The following is a 17,328-nucleotide window of genomic DNA, read 5'->3' on the forward strand; positions in this document are numbered from 1 at the left end:
CCTAAAAATGGTCACTGGGACTGCCACTCTTGCCTGATGACAGAACCAAGACAATCTATAATGGATAGAAGGCCTGGCAGCGACGTGCCCACCACCACCCTTATCTTCTCTTTCTCCACACGAAGGAAAGTCCAAAAAAAAAAATCTCCTAGGAAATACCATTATTCTTTTTTTGTTTTCAGTGTGGGTAAATAAATTCTGCAATGTATTGCATATATGGTCATGCTCTGAAGTTGTTCAATGTGTGGGTGTTTTCTTTTATGACTAGATTTAAATTTTGTTAGAGTTTGATGCAGTGTATAGAAGAACCTCTCACTTAACCAGTTGTGTGTGTGTTTCCAGCAAGATTTGTTTTTAAAAACTACTGATTTATTTAGTAAATGTTTCAAGCATTGTTCTGTGAATGATCACACGTTTTCCTAGTCTACTAACGACAGAGGGAAGATGCATGTATTTCCATGAGAGCAGAAGAGATTAAGATCAGATTTCCTCCTTTTTCATTTTTTAATATTTAATCAAATATTATTTTAACCTAAAATTAATACATATTTTTTGCAAAACCCAGGAACATTACAAAAGCATAACAAGCACAAAATAGTAGCCATGTTGTATTTTGATCCTACTCATTTCATTTTAAAAAGAGATATTCATAGTGAATATCCTTCCCAACACCATGACCTGTTTTGCTCATTTTTACTTGATAATATATTATGAATACTATGATAGATATTAGGTTCATCTGTATTTGGTGCTCCTAAGGTGTGAACAGAAATACGTATCATTTCGAGGCAAAAGCTTTGAAAGCCAGCTTAAACCTTTGTCATGTTTTTCTTCTTCCTCTTGCATGAGACCAAAATATTTAGAAAGAAGCTATTCCATCTGAGTTTTAGAGTTAAGGTGATGCAGAGAAAATGATGTGGAGTTGATTCATGATGGGTTTGTGAAGTGAGCAAGAAAGAAGCCTTTGAGGTTTGAGAAGCTTCTGTTATCACAGCATTAACCTTCCCTATCTTGACTGATATATATTTACATATAAACACATATGACTATATGTTTTTAAGCAGCTGCACTGTATTATTGCAGTGTATGGATCAACAATATTTTATTTTATTTTATTATTTTATTTTATTATATGTATAGTTGTTTTAGCCATTGTTGAGAGAAAGTGTATTGATGTCTCCAACAAAAATTGTGTATTTATCTATTTCTCTTTCATTTCTATTCATTTTGCTTCACGTATTTTGCAGCGCTGTTGTTTGGTGCATATGTATTTAGGATTGCTAGGTCTTCTTTGGGGGACCAACCTTTTTGTCATTATTTAATGTCTTTCTCTGTCTCTGCTAAATTTTTTTGCTCTGAAGACTACTTTATCTGATGTTAATATAGAAACTCTTGCTTTCTTTTTATTAATGTTTGCATGATATATGTTTTCTGAGGTGTTTTACTGGAGTGTTTATTGTTTAAAAGCTTTATTTTTTACTATGCTGCCCCTTTTCTGGTTCTTTGGTTAGAGAGAACAGGCTTTAAATGGGGTGGGACCTCTTTTTGTCTGTATCTGGGAAGCCAGTAGAAGGTTTTAAGCAATGAAGTGACATGATCTGACTTAAGTGCTAAAACAGTGATCCTGGCCCCAGTGTTGAGTGTAGACACTAGTGAAGGCAAGGGCAGAAGCTAGGAAAGTGATTAGACTGTTGACATAATCCAGGTGACAGATGACTTGGCCTAGCTTTGAATGACAGTAGTGGAGGTGAACAGATTCCAGATATAATTTTTTTGCCCAGTTTTCTTGAGGTTGTAACTTGATGTGGGAGCTGACAGGGTTTTCTGATGAATTGCATGTAGGGTAGGAGAGAGAGTGAAGAGTCAAGTCTCCCTTGAAGATTTGGTGTCAAGCTGCAGGATGAACAGAATTGCCACTTAATGTGGGAAAAGTAGATTAGGGCATCTTAAATTTGAGACCTTTATTGGGTATGGAGGTGGAGATAGCCATTTCAGATTTTGAAGACAATCCCTGGTTTGGGGCCTGCTCAGCTAGAGTTGCCACTCACTGGTTTTACGAATTTATATTTCCCACCTGCAGTGTGTGAGAGCTTCCGTTTTCATCACCACTTCAACACTTGATGTTTTCAGACTCATTTTTGCCGGTCTGATGGGTTTGAAATGGTCTCATTATCATTTTAATTGGCATTATCCTGATTCCAGTGATATTGAGCATTTTTTATTATGGTTTGTGACCACATCTGTGTCCTCTTTTGTGAAATGTCTATTTATCTTTTCTATTTTATTTATTTGTTTATAAGGGATTTTTATAAACTCTCAGTATAACTCTTTGGTGGGCTATATCAGTGGCATATGTCTGCCAGTCTGTGGCTTTTTTTTTTTACTTTATTACTGATTACTCACTCAACCATTATGTCTTAAATAATAACATAATGTTAATTTTCACAACTCCCTATAACCAATGAGGAAGTTATAACAATTACTTTTTCCATCTCTCTTTCCCCTTCCACCTCTTAATTTTTTGTGTATTCTTGTTTTTGTTGTAGTATATTATAGTTTTATTACTTTTCATCGTAGTACTTTTCTTTCAAGATTTATAACACGCACATTTTGTATTATCATAATAATTGTGGCTGTTTCAGTTTCACTCTCAGTTCTTTTATATTTATCCTGAATCATCATTTAGTCAGTTACACTGTCACATGTAATTATTGTGGGGAAAGGAGATATATTTCTTGAATCTTTACATATTTAAGAGTGTCTCTCTGCTGCTTCTAAATGTGGATCACTACGTGACTGTATATGATCTTTAAGTCATATTCTTTTTTTTTTTTCAAATTTCTTCTCACATCCATTAATGCTGAGAAGAGTTCTGAGGCCTGTAATATTTTTCCTGTGGGTCAGAAGTCAGCAATCTTTTTCTGCAAAGGGCCAGATAGAAAATATTTTTGGCTTTGCAGGCTACACAGTCTCTTTTGCAATTACTTATCTCTGCTATTACAGTGCTAAAGCAGCCATAGACATGTAAACAAATGAGGGTGACTGTATTCCCATAAAACTTTGTTTATAAAAACAGGCAGCAGACTGGATTCAGTCTGTGCACCATAGTTTGCCAACCCCCGCTTTAGGTGGTTCACTTTGATTCGCTTGTAGGATTCCATTCTTTATACCCAAAGTTTTATAACTTCCCCTAAGTAATTATTCTCTTTTAATAACTTCCTGAAACATGGTAAGTCCTTTTAATCTTTGGAATTGCAAAATATTTACACATATCAGTTAGGACAAAGGCTGAGCTCCTGTATAAAAAGATCTTTAAAATATCGTGGTCCTTATATATATAGAAGTGGAAACTTAGAAAGTTATGGTTTTTTCAGGCAACAAGCCAGAAGTAGGCAATTCAGGCCTGCTGCAATGTGTCTGACGTCTTGCACAGGCGCCTTCCATCTCTGAGTCAAAGGTGGAGGCTCCACGCCTTGCTATCTCCAGGAGGATTCCCAGACAAAATATAGGCCATCCAGTTCAATTGAAGTTTCAGATAAACAATGGATACTTTTTTAGAAAGTGTGTCTCACGCAGTAATTGAAATATACTAAAAATTTGTTTATTTGAAATCCAAATTGAACTGGGCATTCTATATTTTTATTTGTTAAATCTAGCAATCCTTATGTCCAACCACTGGGAAGGAAAGAGACTAGAAGGCATGTCATGGAAGGCACAAGTGGAATCCTTTTAAGGGAAACCCTCCAGAGTGGCAGAAACATTTCTGCCCACATTTTATTGCCTAGAATTTAGTCATATGGCTACACCTAGTTAGAAGGAGGACTGGGTAATAAAGTCTAGACTGTTGACCATGTGTCCAGCTAAAATGCTATTCTTATGGAAGAGGAAAGAACAGATGCAGGCGGATATTTAGTAGTCAGTAACATTATATCTTTGAATATTATTTTTAGTTTCATTAGTTCTAAACTCTTTGTTAGAAACATCAATTTCTCTAAATTTGATTTCTGTTTGTCTTCCCTATTTTTCATCTCCTGTCTAATCACTTTAATCTCTTTGTCCTTTCCATTTGTATTTGATGTGCTTTTAAAAAGCCTGTCATACATCCTGCTAGATATTTTCTACTTTCTGCCAGATATTTCTTCTTATTCTTGCTTATTTCTAATTCATTTATTACTTCTGCAGTGGTTTGAGGTTTTTTCTCTTCTCAATATCTTTCCTTAACCTTTCCAACTTATTTTATACCTCATTCATTCTCTTGTTATTTCACTTTTGTCTCTATTTGTCTGTTTATTGGGGTTAGTTGTCTTCTATAATACATTCTTCCTTCTCTTTAGAATATGCTCCCTTACTTCATCTTCTTCTCCCCCCCCCCAATTTAAAATATTTACATCAGTTTTTAAAGTTTTCTTCCTATTTGTCCTTGATTTGGATTTATTATCTGGATTTCCTATTTATAGAAAAGCAGAGTGGATAAATTATCTTTGAGTGCCCTGGGCTTCATGTGAAGCCAGCTAATGAGGAGCCACAAACAAGAGGCTGGAAGAGGGCAAGAGAATGGGTTCATAAATTGTGGAATGAAATTGGGCCCTTTCATTTTTTCAATGTCTTTTTTTTTATGTTGCAGTTTTTAAATATTAAAATTTAATCGAAAAGATATATTTGAGGAAAAAAGTTATGCGAGCCTGCAGCTATTCTACTTAAGCCCATATGTGAATTGCCACATATTATTCTGCAGTGCTTTCCTATCTGAAGGAAGAATCCTTGGTTAGTTGACTTTGGATTAGTAGAGAATGCAAGCAATTATAGGAAAGAATGGAATCTACAAGCTAGAGAGTATTTAAAGATTCCCAGAGTTTCCCTGACTCAGAGAACTGAGAGGTCATTAGATGTCCCTTCCACTTCTGCCCCCATAAAGATGAAAGGGAAAGTTAGTATATTTTTTTCATTATGAGGAAAAATATTTGGTTGCTCTGGATTAAGCCTATAATATCAAAAATCAATTGCTAGCACTGTTCCTAGTTAGAATGATTGGAATTTAGCATTCTATTCCAAGATGATAAAAACATATTTCAGCTCTCCAGTTGTAATATGGGTTTCTATCCAGATTGCACAGTAATTTCACAAGATGTTCTGATTTATATGTATTCGGGTGGGTGGAAACATTTAAAAAACTGGTTTCATGTTTTTAAGAAAAAATGGAATGCTTATAAATGAAAGTCATAATTCTTAGGATAACAATTTTAAAATATTTTTATTCTTATTTTTCTTAAAATGTAGAAATAAACTCTTAATAATGTAGATGACTATGACTACCATACCACTTAATTTTAATTATGTAGATGTTGGTGCTAAAAAAATAATTTAAATCCAGAAGAAAATGTTTGATACATAACTATGGATTAACTGTAGGCTGAAATTTTATAATTACTGCCCAAATGCAAGTGATATTAATTTTTGGCATGGTGCTGTGGCCACAAAACACCTCGGAGACCAGAGGTGAAGTTAGGTAAAGAGATAAAATGTGGCATTTCTGGAAGTTGACACCACACCAAGTGTTCTTTTTGTGGACACCTCTTATAATTGATACTATCCATTTTGGGCATGTGCACACAGACATGTATGCATATCTTGTTGCAACCTGGAGAGTTGTTGGTCAGCCAGGAATTTCTTGAGGTATAAATATTTACCAATCATAGTGACACATACATCATTCATTTCTTGTGTAATTTTATAGTTATTTCTATGTTTAAAGCTGTGGTAGGTATTACAGGGCTTGAAAAGAAGTAAGGCCTTAAGAATTTGTCCTAGAGAAATTTACATTCTAGATAGAAAAGGAGATAGTGTTCAATTAAAAAATAGCCCTAGCTAGTTTGGCTCAGTGGTTAGAGTGTCCGCCCGCAGACTGAAGGGTCCTGGGTTTGATTTCAGCCAAGGGCACGTACCTGGGTTGCAGGCTCGATCCCTGGGCTGTGTGTGGGAGGCGACTGATCTATGTGTCCCTCTCACATCGATGTTTCTCTCTCTCTCTCTTTCCCTTCCACTCTCTGAAAAGCAACGAAAAAAATATCCTTGGGTGAGGATGAAAATAATAATAATACTAATATTTTTTATGATCAAATAACTAATTAGTAGCAACAAACAAACAAAACAAAAAGAAGCACTAAGGCAGAGTACTAGTCCGGCGGAGGAAAAAACCACAATGAGCAGAGAGCAGAGAAATTATTCAAGAGTATCTACTGTGTGTGGCACTTTGCTGGAGACTGTCTACATTGAATTAAATAGTGTCACTATCATCTAGATTAGAAATTAATAATTGAAGATAGATAGTAATTATGTGGACAGAAATAATAAGATGTAAATCTAGCAAAGGCAGAGCATTAAATTAGTAAATCATTTACATTATTAATTTACAAGGTGATGAAGGAAGAAGAATCTTAGAAATTGTCTATTGTGGAAAATCAATCCCTTCTCTGGTGGCCAGAGGAAAGGGGGGCTGGGGGCTGGGTGGAGGTGGGCAAAGGGGTGGGGATGGGGACATCTGTAATAGTGTCAACAATTAAAAAAAGAAAAAAAGAAAGAAAATCAATCCCTTCTCTTTATTACAGTAGTTAAACGCCTTACCAAGAGGTGGGTTTTCTGTAGCTATTCAATTCAACATGCAAGCCTTTTTCAAAGAAGTATTAGTAGATAATGTGTTTTTTGGTATTGTGTGAATAAGAAGTAAAGTCTACAGTATGTTCCTAAAACCAAAAAATGCTTACTCCTCTGAGAGTCATTGTTCTAACTGCCTCAGACACAGTTTTGCAAATGCTTCATCCCAAGTCACACATTTCATTTGTAGAATTCACTGGCAAACACTTGTGCCTCTTAGAATTGCCAGCTTCTATATTCGGAGTAGAAATCATCCATAGATTATCACAGAATGACATTAGACCAATGACATTAGACTTTGGTTCTATTTCTGGCTTTGACATTTTTCCTTGATAATGGTTCACCAGAACAATATTATCGAGTCGATAACATTTTGAGGATGTAGTTCCCAACTTTAAAAACGCCTTGCCTATATTGGGAGAATTATAGCGTACAAGGTTTTCTTATAGTTGTTATTAATATAGCTGTAGTAATGTTTGAGGCTCTTTCAAGGGAAACTCTAAGTGTTAGATAATAGGAAATCTACACATATATTAACTATGCTCAAAAGAGGAAAATAGCAGACTTTCAAAGTAAACAAAGCTAGAATTATTGTTAGCTCTTGCTTATGATACTTGGGATAAAGAAAGCTATCAAGATATTAACTGTGAAACCCATGATTAATTTCAAATCTTCTTTCAGTTGTAATGATCTCCAAACCTGTTGCTTCACCAGGTTTCTTGTTGGAGCAGTTAACAAGCAGCCTCACGATGTAAGTTTGGCCCTTTTTCCTTTCTCTTGCCCTCCCTCTGGTGGAGGTGTTAATGAGTGAAATGCCCAGGATGGGCAGCTGAAGACAACTCTAAGAATTAGTGTTCCTCACCAAGAACACCATTAGCCTTTGGACTGGAGAATGACTGGCTGGGGGCTGCCCCTTTCCAGATGCCTAGAAGGTAACCACTTGAATCAACTCAGAATTCATCTAAATGAGAACTCACACAGTTATTGAAACATTACTATTGCCCTGATCAGTGTGATTCAATTGTTGGAGCGTCATTCTGTGCACAGGAAGTTGCTGGTTTGATTCCTGGTCACATACATAGGTTGTGGGTTCTGTCCTGGTCCGAGAAATAAGGCAACTGATCGATATTTCTATCACATGAATGTTTCTCTCTCTCCCCCTTCCTCTTTCTTTAAAATCACTAATAATAATAATAAAAACATTATTATTACTCGTGCCTTCAGAAAGGAATGGACCTAATTTTCAACTAGGTTAATATGTTCCTAATAAATATCAAAGAGATGTTATAAAGAGTAGGGATCCTGTTGGGAAAACAAGACAAATTCCTGCTTCATAATAACATTTTCACCAGAATAATGTTTTTACCTTTTTAAAAGCTCCTTTACATCTTTTATCTCATTTGATGCTCTCAGAGGCCCAACAAGATAGTCAAATTTTGAGGTCCTAGTAGAGAGCTAAGATCCAGGTTTCCCAACTCTTAATACTGTGCTTTTGTCTTTCTCTATTCAGATAGCTTAATATACATAAAGTACATAGGATAGCAACTTATCATAAAGGTTTTTAAAAACATTCCCAAATTTTGGAACATAATAACCATATTGTTACTGAACTCAAAGGGTTCCCCGCTTGGGGAGTTCTATTCAAGAACAAGATGTGGCTGTCGCAAGGTAGTTTTACTTGCAGCAAATGAAGGAGACAAGGGATTCACATCCAAAGTTGTGTCTCCCCAAAGGGAGGATTAGTCATTGCTTATATACACTATTTGGTTAATTACCTGTTGATTTCTTCTTTGTAGTTGGCAAAACTTACCCTGTTGGGTTCAAGTCAAGCTCATTTGGTTACAGCTGCCTCTGCAAAATATTGTGCTACATTTTAACATTTAGCAAGAATAGCATTTAGTAAGAACCATCCAGACCTTGAGACCCTTGACCTAGCAATACCTATCCTAATTCACACAAGATACCTCCGTTAATAACTTATCATAAAGGTTCTTAAAAACATTCCCCAAAACTGCAACATCGTATTCATACTGACCCCAGGAATAGGATTAAATTAGTACCCACAAAACTATGTACTAATAATTAGTACATAGTATGCTAAGTAAATATTAGCTGTTTTTGTCATTAAAAACCATGTTAGAGGTAATATAGCGTTGTGAAGAAAAGCATGGACACTGCAGCTGAACCCCTGGGTTTGAATCCTGGCTCTGCACACCAATCTAAGTTGTGTATGAGCTTTTTTGAAGGATATGTAGCACAAAGACAGTACTATATAGATAGTAGTCACTACTATTTCGTAGTTCTGGTATATATACATATAAGTGATAATTTGCCCTAAGTCACATGTTAAATAACCTATCTCAACTGCAGTCTAGATCCATGTACCTCTTATAGAAACGTCTTTCTAGGTTATGTTAACTTTTCTCAATTCCTAAACTGTGTTTTACCTCATTTTCATGTCATGAAATTTATATTTATTCTCTTTTACCAAACTGAAAACCCTTTTCAAAATCAACATTTATAAAAATTTCCCTTATAAAAACCTTAACCCTAGATGTCCTCAGTTGCTAGGTACTCAGTTTATGCCACCCACGTGCATTGGCATTTGTAAAGTGCTGTTTTGTGCTTAAAATTGCTTTTCCTTTCTAGACATACACTTAAGTCCAGAGATATTCTATAAGCCCATCAAAGGTTCGCTGCTTGAACCCTGCATTTTATTCTTTTCTTGTTAATTTACTCAACAGTATCTAGCACTGGATACTGCTATAGCCCAATGGGCTGTTCAGCAATTTACCAACTGACTGGCAGGCTTTCCACTAGTTCATTTAAAAAAATATATATTTTTTTTAAATAAAAATGACCTAGTCAAAGTATTTCCACTAGTTGAGGCTGAGAATTTAGTTGCATATTCTAAATGTTTGGCAGCTTCCACTCTTAGGAAGAACCAAAAACTAAGGCACAGGTATTCAGGCTCCAGGGAGTGTTTTTTAGGTGAGTGTTTTTTCTCATCAAGAAACAGGACCTGAGGCGGCTGGCACAGAGAGGGGTGCGAAGGGGAGGGGTGCGGTGGGGAGGTGTCTCCATATTCTCCCGGGAGAGTGTGGTAAGAGAGAAGGAAAGGGTAGGCAGCCTCCATAGCTTCTTGGTTTTGTCCCCCCCTTTTTCCCTCAGGATATTGGTGGCAGCGGATCAGACACAATAGCTGGCAGTCCCCCCCCCTCCCGCCCCCCCGCCTGAGTGAGGATCAAAAGGACCCTCCACAGCACCAGCCGGGGGGCTGGCAAGGGGAGGAGGGGTGCGCAGGGGAGGGGGCGACGATGAGGGTAACAAGGTGACCAACGCGGCCGCCGCCGCCGGCTACTCCGCCTGCACCCGGTGAGGGCAGGAGCTGGTGAGCCACCTCCCCAGAGAGGGGGTGGGGTGGGAAGGGGACACCGAGGGGCGGTGGCGTTTACTATGGGGGCGGGACGAAGGGCGGAGGGAAGCCTGAGTCAGCAGCTCCGGATTGGCTCGTGTCGTCCCGACGCGCCTCCCGATTGGCCCATTTGCAGCGGGAGATGTTCTGAGGCCCGGCGGGGCGGGCTGAGCCGTCAGGGGTCCGTGGCCAGTCCCCGGAATTGGGTGCCGAGGGCGGCGGCGCTGAGACGCCGGGGTCTGTGGTGGGAGCGGCGCGGCCGCCTTTCCTCCGTTCCGCCTGCAGCGCCAAATTCGTTCCGTTGCTCTGAAGGTTTTAAAAGGGGGGAAAAAAACTGAATGAATAACGCTCCGCTGCTACCCTCTTCCCCCGTTACCAGTAGCTATTTTGCCGTTGGGCATGAAAAAACACTGCCTTATCTTAAAGTCCCACATCGCCTCGCTGCCTCTTTCCCCTCCCGCTGCAAAAAAAAAAAAAAAAAAAAGGGGGTAAAAAATTTACCAAGACTTGTCCCCGTCAGGCTGGGACCTGCGACTCCTCAGTTCTGCACGTCTGGCTTCACCGCTGTCCCCCCGTCCGGCTCTGACGCGGATCTCCGAGTCTCCTGCTAGTATAAAGCCCGGCTCCTGGCCGCTCCGGCGCAGCCTTCGGGAGATCCGAGAAGGCGGGGAAGGGTTTGTGGGTGCCAGGACTTGGGGTGTTAAGGGTTGGGGGCCTGAGGGCTCGTAGGTCCCGAGACACTCTGGGCGTGAGGTGGCGAGCAACCCCCACCCCCACCGCAGGCTAATCTCCCTTCCCCAGCGTCGGTTCCCGGGACCGTATTATTCAAGACAGAAAATATTCAGCCCCAGAGCCTCCCCTGGGGAGGGGAGGGGAAGGAGGTGGAGTGGGAGGAGGTGGATCCAGGGAGGAAGAAGCGAGAAATCCGCCCCCGGGAAGCAGCTCGGAGCGGCGGCGGCGCGAGGCACTTCTGTCACTGGGCGATCGCCGGCGCTCCAGCGCGGCCCCGGCCCGGCCCGGCGAGGCGAGGGGAGAGTCCGGCGGCCGCCGCCCCGCCCCACGCCCTCCCGCGGCGGCCGAGAGCCCGGGGCCGGCCGGGACAGGTCGCGGCGGTGCCTGGGAGCGGCCGGCCGGGGGCGGCGGCCTCGGAGCGCGCGGCGGGCAGCGCCGGATCGTCGTCCAGCTCGGACCAGCTCGCGCTGGGCTGGCGAGGCGCGCTCTCCTGGGGCCGGGGAGCCCCGTGCGGATCCACTCGCCCGCTTCCTCCGGTGCGTCCCTGTTTGGTTTTCCGCCTTCGCCGAGAGGGAGCAGCGCCCGCGGGCGGGTGTAGAGCCCGGCTCGCCGTGGGCTCCTTCCCTTCCCGCCACCGCGGACCACCCCGCCCGGCCTGCGGGCGCCCGGCGGGGGCGGAGGGGCCGCGCCCGCGTGTGCGGGGCGAGGGCGAGCCCGCGGGAGGAGGGAAGGGCACAAAGGCCGGCGGCGGGCGCTGGGGTCCGGCCGGCGGCCGTGGAGGAGGGGCGCCTCCCCGCCGCTCATGAATATTAACCGAGCCTGCGGCCTAGCGCGTCCCGGCCCGGCCCGGCGCCCGGCCCGCGTCCGCGCTCCAGCTCGCCGCCGCGCCCAGCGGGCGGGAAGGGTGAGCCCCTCGCTTTTTGTCTCCCCCCTACCCCCGGGTTCCCCACACCTTTGTCAGAGTACATATTTGGGCCGCCCTTCCCCGGAGATCGAGATCACCGACCCGCCTCTGGAAGGGGCGGAGGAAATCGTGGTAGGTGGGTGGTGGTTTTCGTTTTCCTATTTTTTTTTCCCCCCTAGGTGGCCGCGGGGAAAGGGAGAGATAATGTCGAGGGGTAGTTTGGGGAGCCGCAACTCCCTAGAAGTTGCTTGGGTGGCTGCTTCGTCTAGGCAGCTCCGGAATCATGGCCCGGAGAGGGAGCTGCGCCCGAGTCCCGCCCGGCCCCGCGCCGTCCCCACCCAGCCTCGCCGCGGGCCAAGGAAAACAGCCGCCTCCTCGGGGACACTGGCCGGGGCGCAGGGGCAGCCGCGGTCGCCGCGGGTCACCCAGCCGGCGCTGGCCGCGTCCCAGGCTGGCTTTTTGGTTTTGTTTTTTTTTATTTTGGGGTGGGTGGGAGGGGGTCGAGGAGGGTTTTCGGAAGGTATTATCCCATTTTAGTCTCGCGGAAAGAAAACTTCCCTTAAGTGCACCTATCTGGGCGATGCGGAAGGACATACACACTCCTTCTCTTCTGCACCGAAAACACATGAATTAAACGCACTTGGAAAGGGAATGGTTTTCCCTGAAGGCTGCACCGCGGCCAGGCGTCTTTGTGGCAACCACCATGCCGTTCTGATGTTTCGTCTTTCTCCTGATTTGTAATTTCCCTCTTTCTCTCTCTCTCTCTCTCTCTGGAACGGGAGGCTTATTTCAACTTTCATTTGTGTGGTTCGTCTGCACGGATCGGACGCTCTTTCCAGGTGCTGGGAAGGCGCACTTGGGGTAGACCCGCGGGCAAGGCTAAGGTCAGCGCCTGGAGAAAGTTCACGCCCTTTAACTTTTTCCTGTTCCAGGAGCGCTCGTCGGGAGCTGACGGCCGAGCCTGCGCCACCGGCTCAGATCCCACTTGCACTCGGCAGGAAGGGGACCGCTTTCTGTCGCTGGCCTCGCTAGCTGCCGAGAAGCCTGTCTTTTGTGTTGTTTTTTTTTTTGAAGTCTCGAGAAATGGACGGAGACGGTGCAGTCAGCTGAAGTCGGAAGAAATCATCGGGGCATCCTGCGGGGGCTTCGTAAAAACATTCCTTCCCCGGCACGGTATTTGTTTCACTGGCCCTGCCCCTCCTCGGAGCCTGCTGTGGAATTATTCCCTTTTTTTTTTTTTTTTGCTGTGTGGCGGCGTTTCCCTCCCCCGATGTGTACTCCAAAGGGGTGGTCCCTTCTTTGTGATTTGAAATGAAATGATGGCCACACGTCGGACTGGTCTGCCCGAGGGAGATGGTGACACGCTGAAGGCCCAGGGGTCCCCCGCCTGCGAGGTAAGTGCCCAGGTGGCATCCCGGACCCACCGTTCCCTGTGTTTGTGGGGGTGTCCTCTCCTAGGAGGGGTGTGTGCTTGCCTCTGGGCCTAAGGAGAGGCTCTGGGGGGGCTTTGAGCTGGTTGGTGGGAGCACCCCTGCCTGACCACTAGCAAGGTGAAGCCTCACCCATTTCATTTGCCAGTGATTCCTTTGCAAGAACGTTTTCCTCCCTTTGAAATGTCACCATCTTAGTCACCTCTGAGCGGGGAATTCTCCCATTTCGGTTGTCCGGGAATACCAAAACTCTCCGTTTTCCTTCAGCTCCTATCCTCCGGTGCTTTTGGAGTTGGGCTGGTTAGGGGAGGGCTTTGAGAATTTTGTTTGTGCATATCCAAGGTTGGTTCTCTGAGGTGGTGGCCCCTGGTGTGCTTGTTGCGCCTGAAGCCTCCCCTCTCATACCAGTGCGTGTCCTGGCTGCTGTTGGTGTGGATCTCTGTTTGGGGTGGAAAAACAAATCTTTTCTAATGGCCAGTTAAGGCACAGCCTTGGAAAACTACTTTACAGAGTTGTAATTCCACCTCCCTGAAAAATCTCCTGCCTTGACTGTTCTTTATTTAGGCCCTTCCTTTTACTGCTCAAGACCTGTGAGCTGCTCTGGGGTGTCAGGTGGCTTGCATTGCCTGCACACCAGCATCTTTGGAAGGGCACAGAAGATACATTTTTTTGCCAGGCTTCTTGAAATTTTTTGAGCAGGCAGGACAGAAATCATAGAAAATCCATTGATTTATGACGCCCATATGCCCTGTTGCCTCTCATATCGTTTTTACATCCTATTTGGAGTTTACTTCTATAGTGACTATATTGTGTTTAGTTTGCTCTTGATAGTTTCTGTAATTTGCTTGCTAAATGTACTGAGTAGTGTTATTCTTACAGACTTTACTTTTGAACTGCCTATATTTTTATTGAAAGATTGAAAGTTACTTTAGATAGCAATAACATTCCCAAATGAGCCTTCAGGAACATTCATTTTGTACTTATGTAAGTGTTAAATTTTAACTTCGTGGTCATCGAAACAAGGTCTGGTTCTAAGTGTGTGAGTTTTGGAATTTTAATAAAAATGAATCAGAAGTTAAATTTTTGTTTGTAAAGCATGCAGAGAAGATTACGTCATGCAGCTTACTTCATATTGGATTAGAAAGTATAAGCAGAAAATAGGGACAGGACTATAAGTTTACAGTTAGAATCAGTGTTTTACTCTTTGACACCTGTAAACACCTGCTTGCAGGTAAAAAAACATGATTAAGTAGAACACCACAATCCTCTGATCATGGTAAACCATAATCACTCCTTTTGGAAGGTCTGCCTACAACTGGTGATTGCTTAATGTGTATTGTAGTTACATAATAATATGTACTGTGGTCCCAGAGCCTTATTTGTCATTGTCTCATGAATACTTTAATTAGCATTCATTTGCATTATGTGCCAGAACTAAAGTTATTTGAAATTTTTTTCCCCCTTCATTTAAAGGATGTCCTGAAACCAAGAATTTATAATAGACACATCTTGTCCTTGGCTTACAAGGCAGTGTTTCCAGTTGCAAAGTTGGCTTTTATTAACAATGACAGTTATGTATTTTTTTAAGGGCTGTGAAATTTGTTTTCACTTGGCCCTTACTGCTGGCATGACCATATTATTTCTAGTCTGGGAACCAAGAAAGCACTGTATTGTCTGTATTTTGCTCATTTAAAGACTATGTACATACTTGAGTTTGAGTATCAACTTTGGGTGATAGATATTTAAGTCTTTGAACATTACACTTAATTTTGGTGCTTAATTTTATCAGAAGTATTACATTCTAGAATAGTATTGTTATTCTTTAAAAACGTTTAAAAACCAATAGCTGTGTTCTAAATGTGTGTTTAAATAATAAATTTATGTGTTTTTACCTAACCAAGAAATGAGCATATATTTCTTAATATTAATGCTTTTGATCGGCCAAAAAATGTAACTTTGTAGAACAGAAGAAATCCATATAGTGAGTTAATAAGACTCGCTGTTTCATGCCTTATCTAATTAGCTGACTCCACCTTCTATGAGTAAGGTCTATTGCTTTGTTGAAAAATAATCAGAAATTTCTTGTTCATCTTAAGAATTAGAATCTAATTGTGTCAATATATGAATAAATGTAGGCACCCCTCTTCCTCAAGAATATACTGGAAGGTTGAAAAGCAAATGACAATCCTCCTATGTAATAAAGAATTGTGACAATCCAGTAGAATATATCAAGATTGACAGTATACCGTGAGGATGACACATTGTATTCACACAAAATTACATACTTTGCACATCAAAGATGCACTTTTAAAAATTGGTTTCATTTATTCTGAGCCAGATAAGTGTTTTTTGGTGTGTGTGTGTGTGTACAGTTTTGATCTGTAAAGTATTCTGACACCTAGCCTTCAGTAACTTTGCTCACAAAGTCCTTTGTGTAGCCTCTCTGAATCCTCTGGTACTCTCTCCCCCTTTATATCATATAGTATTTATCTGTTGAGATTCAACTTGCTTTTTCTTTTTTCCAAAGGTGAAAACTTTGGCTTTCAGCTTTCTAGACACATTATTTTCGCTTTTTATCCATAGTTCATAGTGTTGTCCAAGTGTTTAGCACTTTTACCATCTATTATTAAAACAGACTTATTTAGTAATGCTAATTAACTTATTTTATGTTTTGCCTTTTCACCTAGGCTAAGTTTATCCTATTACTAGAATGTATTATAGCTGATGAAAAATATTTGTTGGTTGATTTTGGAGTAGCATAAATAATAAAATAAGGCATTTTCCTGTACATGAGTTCATATGAAAACTTATACTTTTGCTCTTCTTTCTGGAATACACACTATATACTTTGCCTTTATCCCATATTCCCTTGTTCCTTCTCAGGCTCACTCTCTCCTCTTTCTCTCTCACACTTTCTCCTGTTTTTAGGATTCTTCTTCCTCTCCTGCCCCTTTCATGTTGGTTTTAACCAGAGCCAGGCCCTCCCAATTCCTCTATTCTCTTTTCTCATTCCGTGGGTTTTATTTCACACTCTCCCATGGCTTTAATTTAGTCTTTGTCAATGATTCCAAATGTACAACTCTATTGCAGATTTTATGGTTTGTCTTTAGACCTGTATGGCCAATTGTTGTTTACCAGTGTGGTATTCATTTTTTTTTTTTGATAGCCCACAGGCATTTCAACTCAACAAATTGTTCCCCTACCTTCAACCAGTGTTTCCTCTTTTAGTGAGCAGCACCACTATCTCCTTATTTGTCCAGGTCAAAAACTAGGTTATCATCCCTGACTCATCTTACTCCCCCGGCCTCCTATCCAAAGTCCTGTTGAGCCTGCATTCCAAATCCCACTGTCACTACCTGAGTTCAGGCCAGCCACATCTCAGGCCAGGTTGGTTCCTTTTCTTGTTCTGTCCTTGCCATAGACTGCTCCTCCAGTGACAGAAAGCTGGTCATTGCATTCCTCTGCATAAAACAATTTTCTGGTTCCCCCACTGCCTTGGGAATAAAGTTCAAACTCCTGAGAAGTCTTAATGGACAGCAGTAGTCTGACCTGCCCATCACCTATCTCATCTGTTTCCTCTCTCTACACATCCCACAATGAACTGCTTTCAGCTCCCCTGGGGCATCAGTGTCCCTTCACTTCGGGTGCTTGTAAGTTGTCCTTACAAAAGTAGTTTTCCTTCACCCTTCCTTCAGTCTCCCCTCTTCTACCTCCACCTCCCTGGCTGACTTTTAATCATCATTCTGGTTTTTTCCTTCAATATTACTTCCCCAGGAAAAGCTTTCCCTGACCTGCCAAGGTAGGATTAGTTGCCACTGGTGCATTATCCCAAAACACCCTGTAACATACTTAGGAAGAGCACTGAAACTTTTATTATCCACATCCCCCCGGATTGCAGGCCCCATAAGAATAGGGACCGTGCTTGTTTATACAGTGTACGTTACATAGTAGGTGCTTATTAAGTATTTGTTGAATGAATGAGTGGATATGTAGGAGAGGCCTTAATTTTTATTAAATGTTCTTAGATTGCAGGACACTATACTCTCTTGATTACCCTCCTTCCTTATTGTCTTCTCTTCCTCCGTCTCTTTAAAGTTCCTTCAACTTCCTGACCTGGTAAATCTTCATATACCTCAGGGCTCAGTTTGATACTCTTTTACCATCTTGCTGTACTAAGTTTCATGGTTTTAAGTAGC

The 17,328-nt window shown here is 42.2% G+C and overlaps 1 protein-coding gene across 3 annotated transcripts in view; it reads left to right on the forward strand.

Moving 5' to 3' along the window:
- The first annotated feature begins 11,154 nt into the window (after positions 1-11,154).
- Positions 11,155-17,328, forward strand: part of ARHGAP21 (Rho GTPase activating protein 21) — a 122,390-nt gene continuing 116,216 nt past the window's right edge. For all 3 annotated transcript variants that reach the window (XM_081116783.1, XM_081116784.1, XM_081116785.1), the window contains exons 1-2: positions 11,155-11,334; positions 12,635-13,096. In XM_081116783.1, coding sequence (XP_080972909.1) covers positions 13,019-13,096 — 78 coding nt within the window. In that variant the 5' untranslated portion in view covers positions 11,155-11,334; positions 12,635-13,018. The remainder of the gene's footprint in view (positions 11,335-12,634; positions 13,097-17,328) is intronic.

Source organism: Miniopterus schreibersii (genome assembly GCF_964146895.1).
Source record: "Miniopterus schreibersii genome assembly, chromosome: 1".
Lineage (NCBI taxonomy): Eukaryota > Metazoa > Chordata > Mammalia > Chiroptera > Miniopteridae > Miniopterus > Miniopterus schreibersii.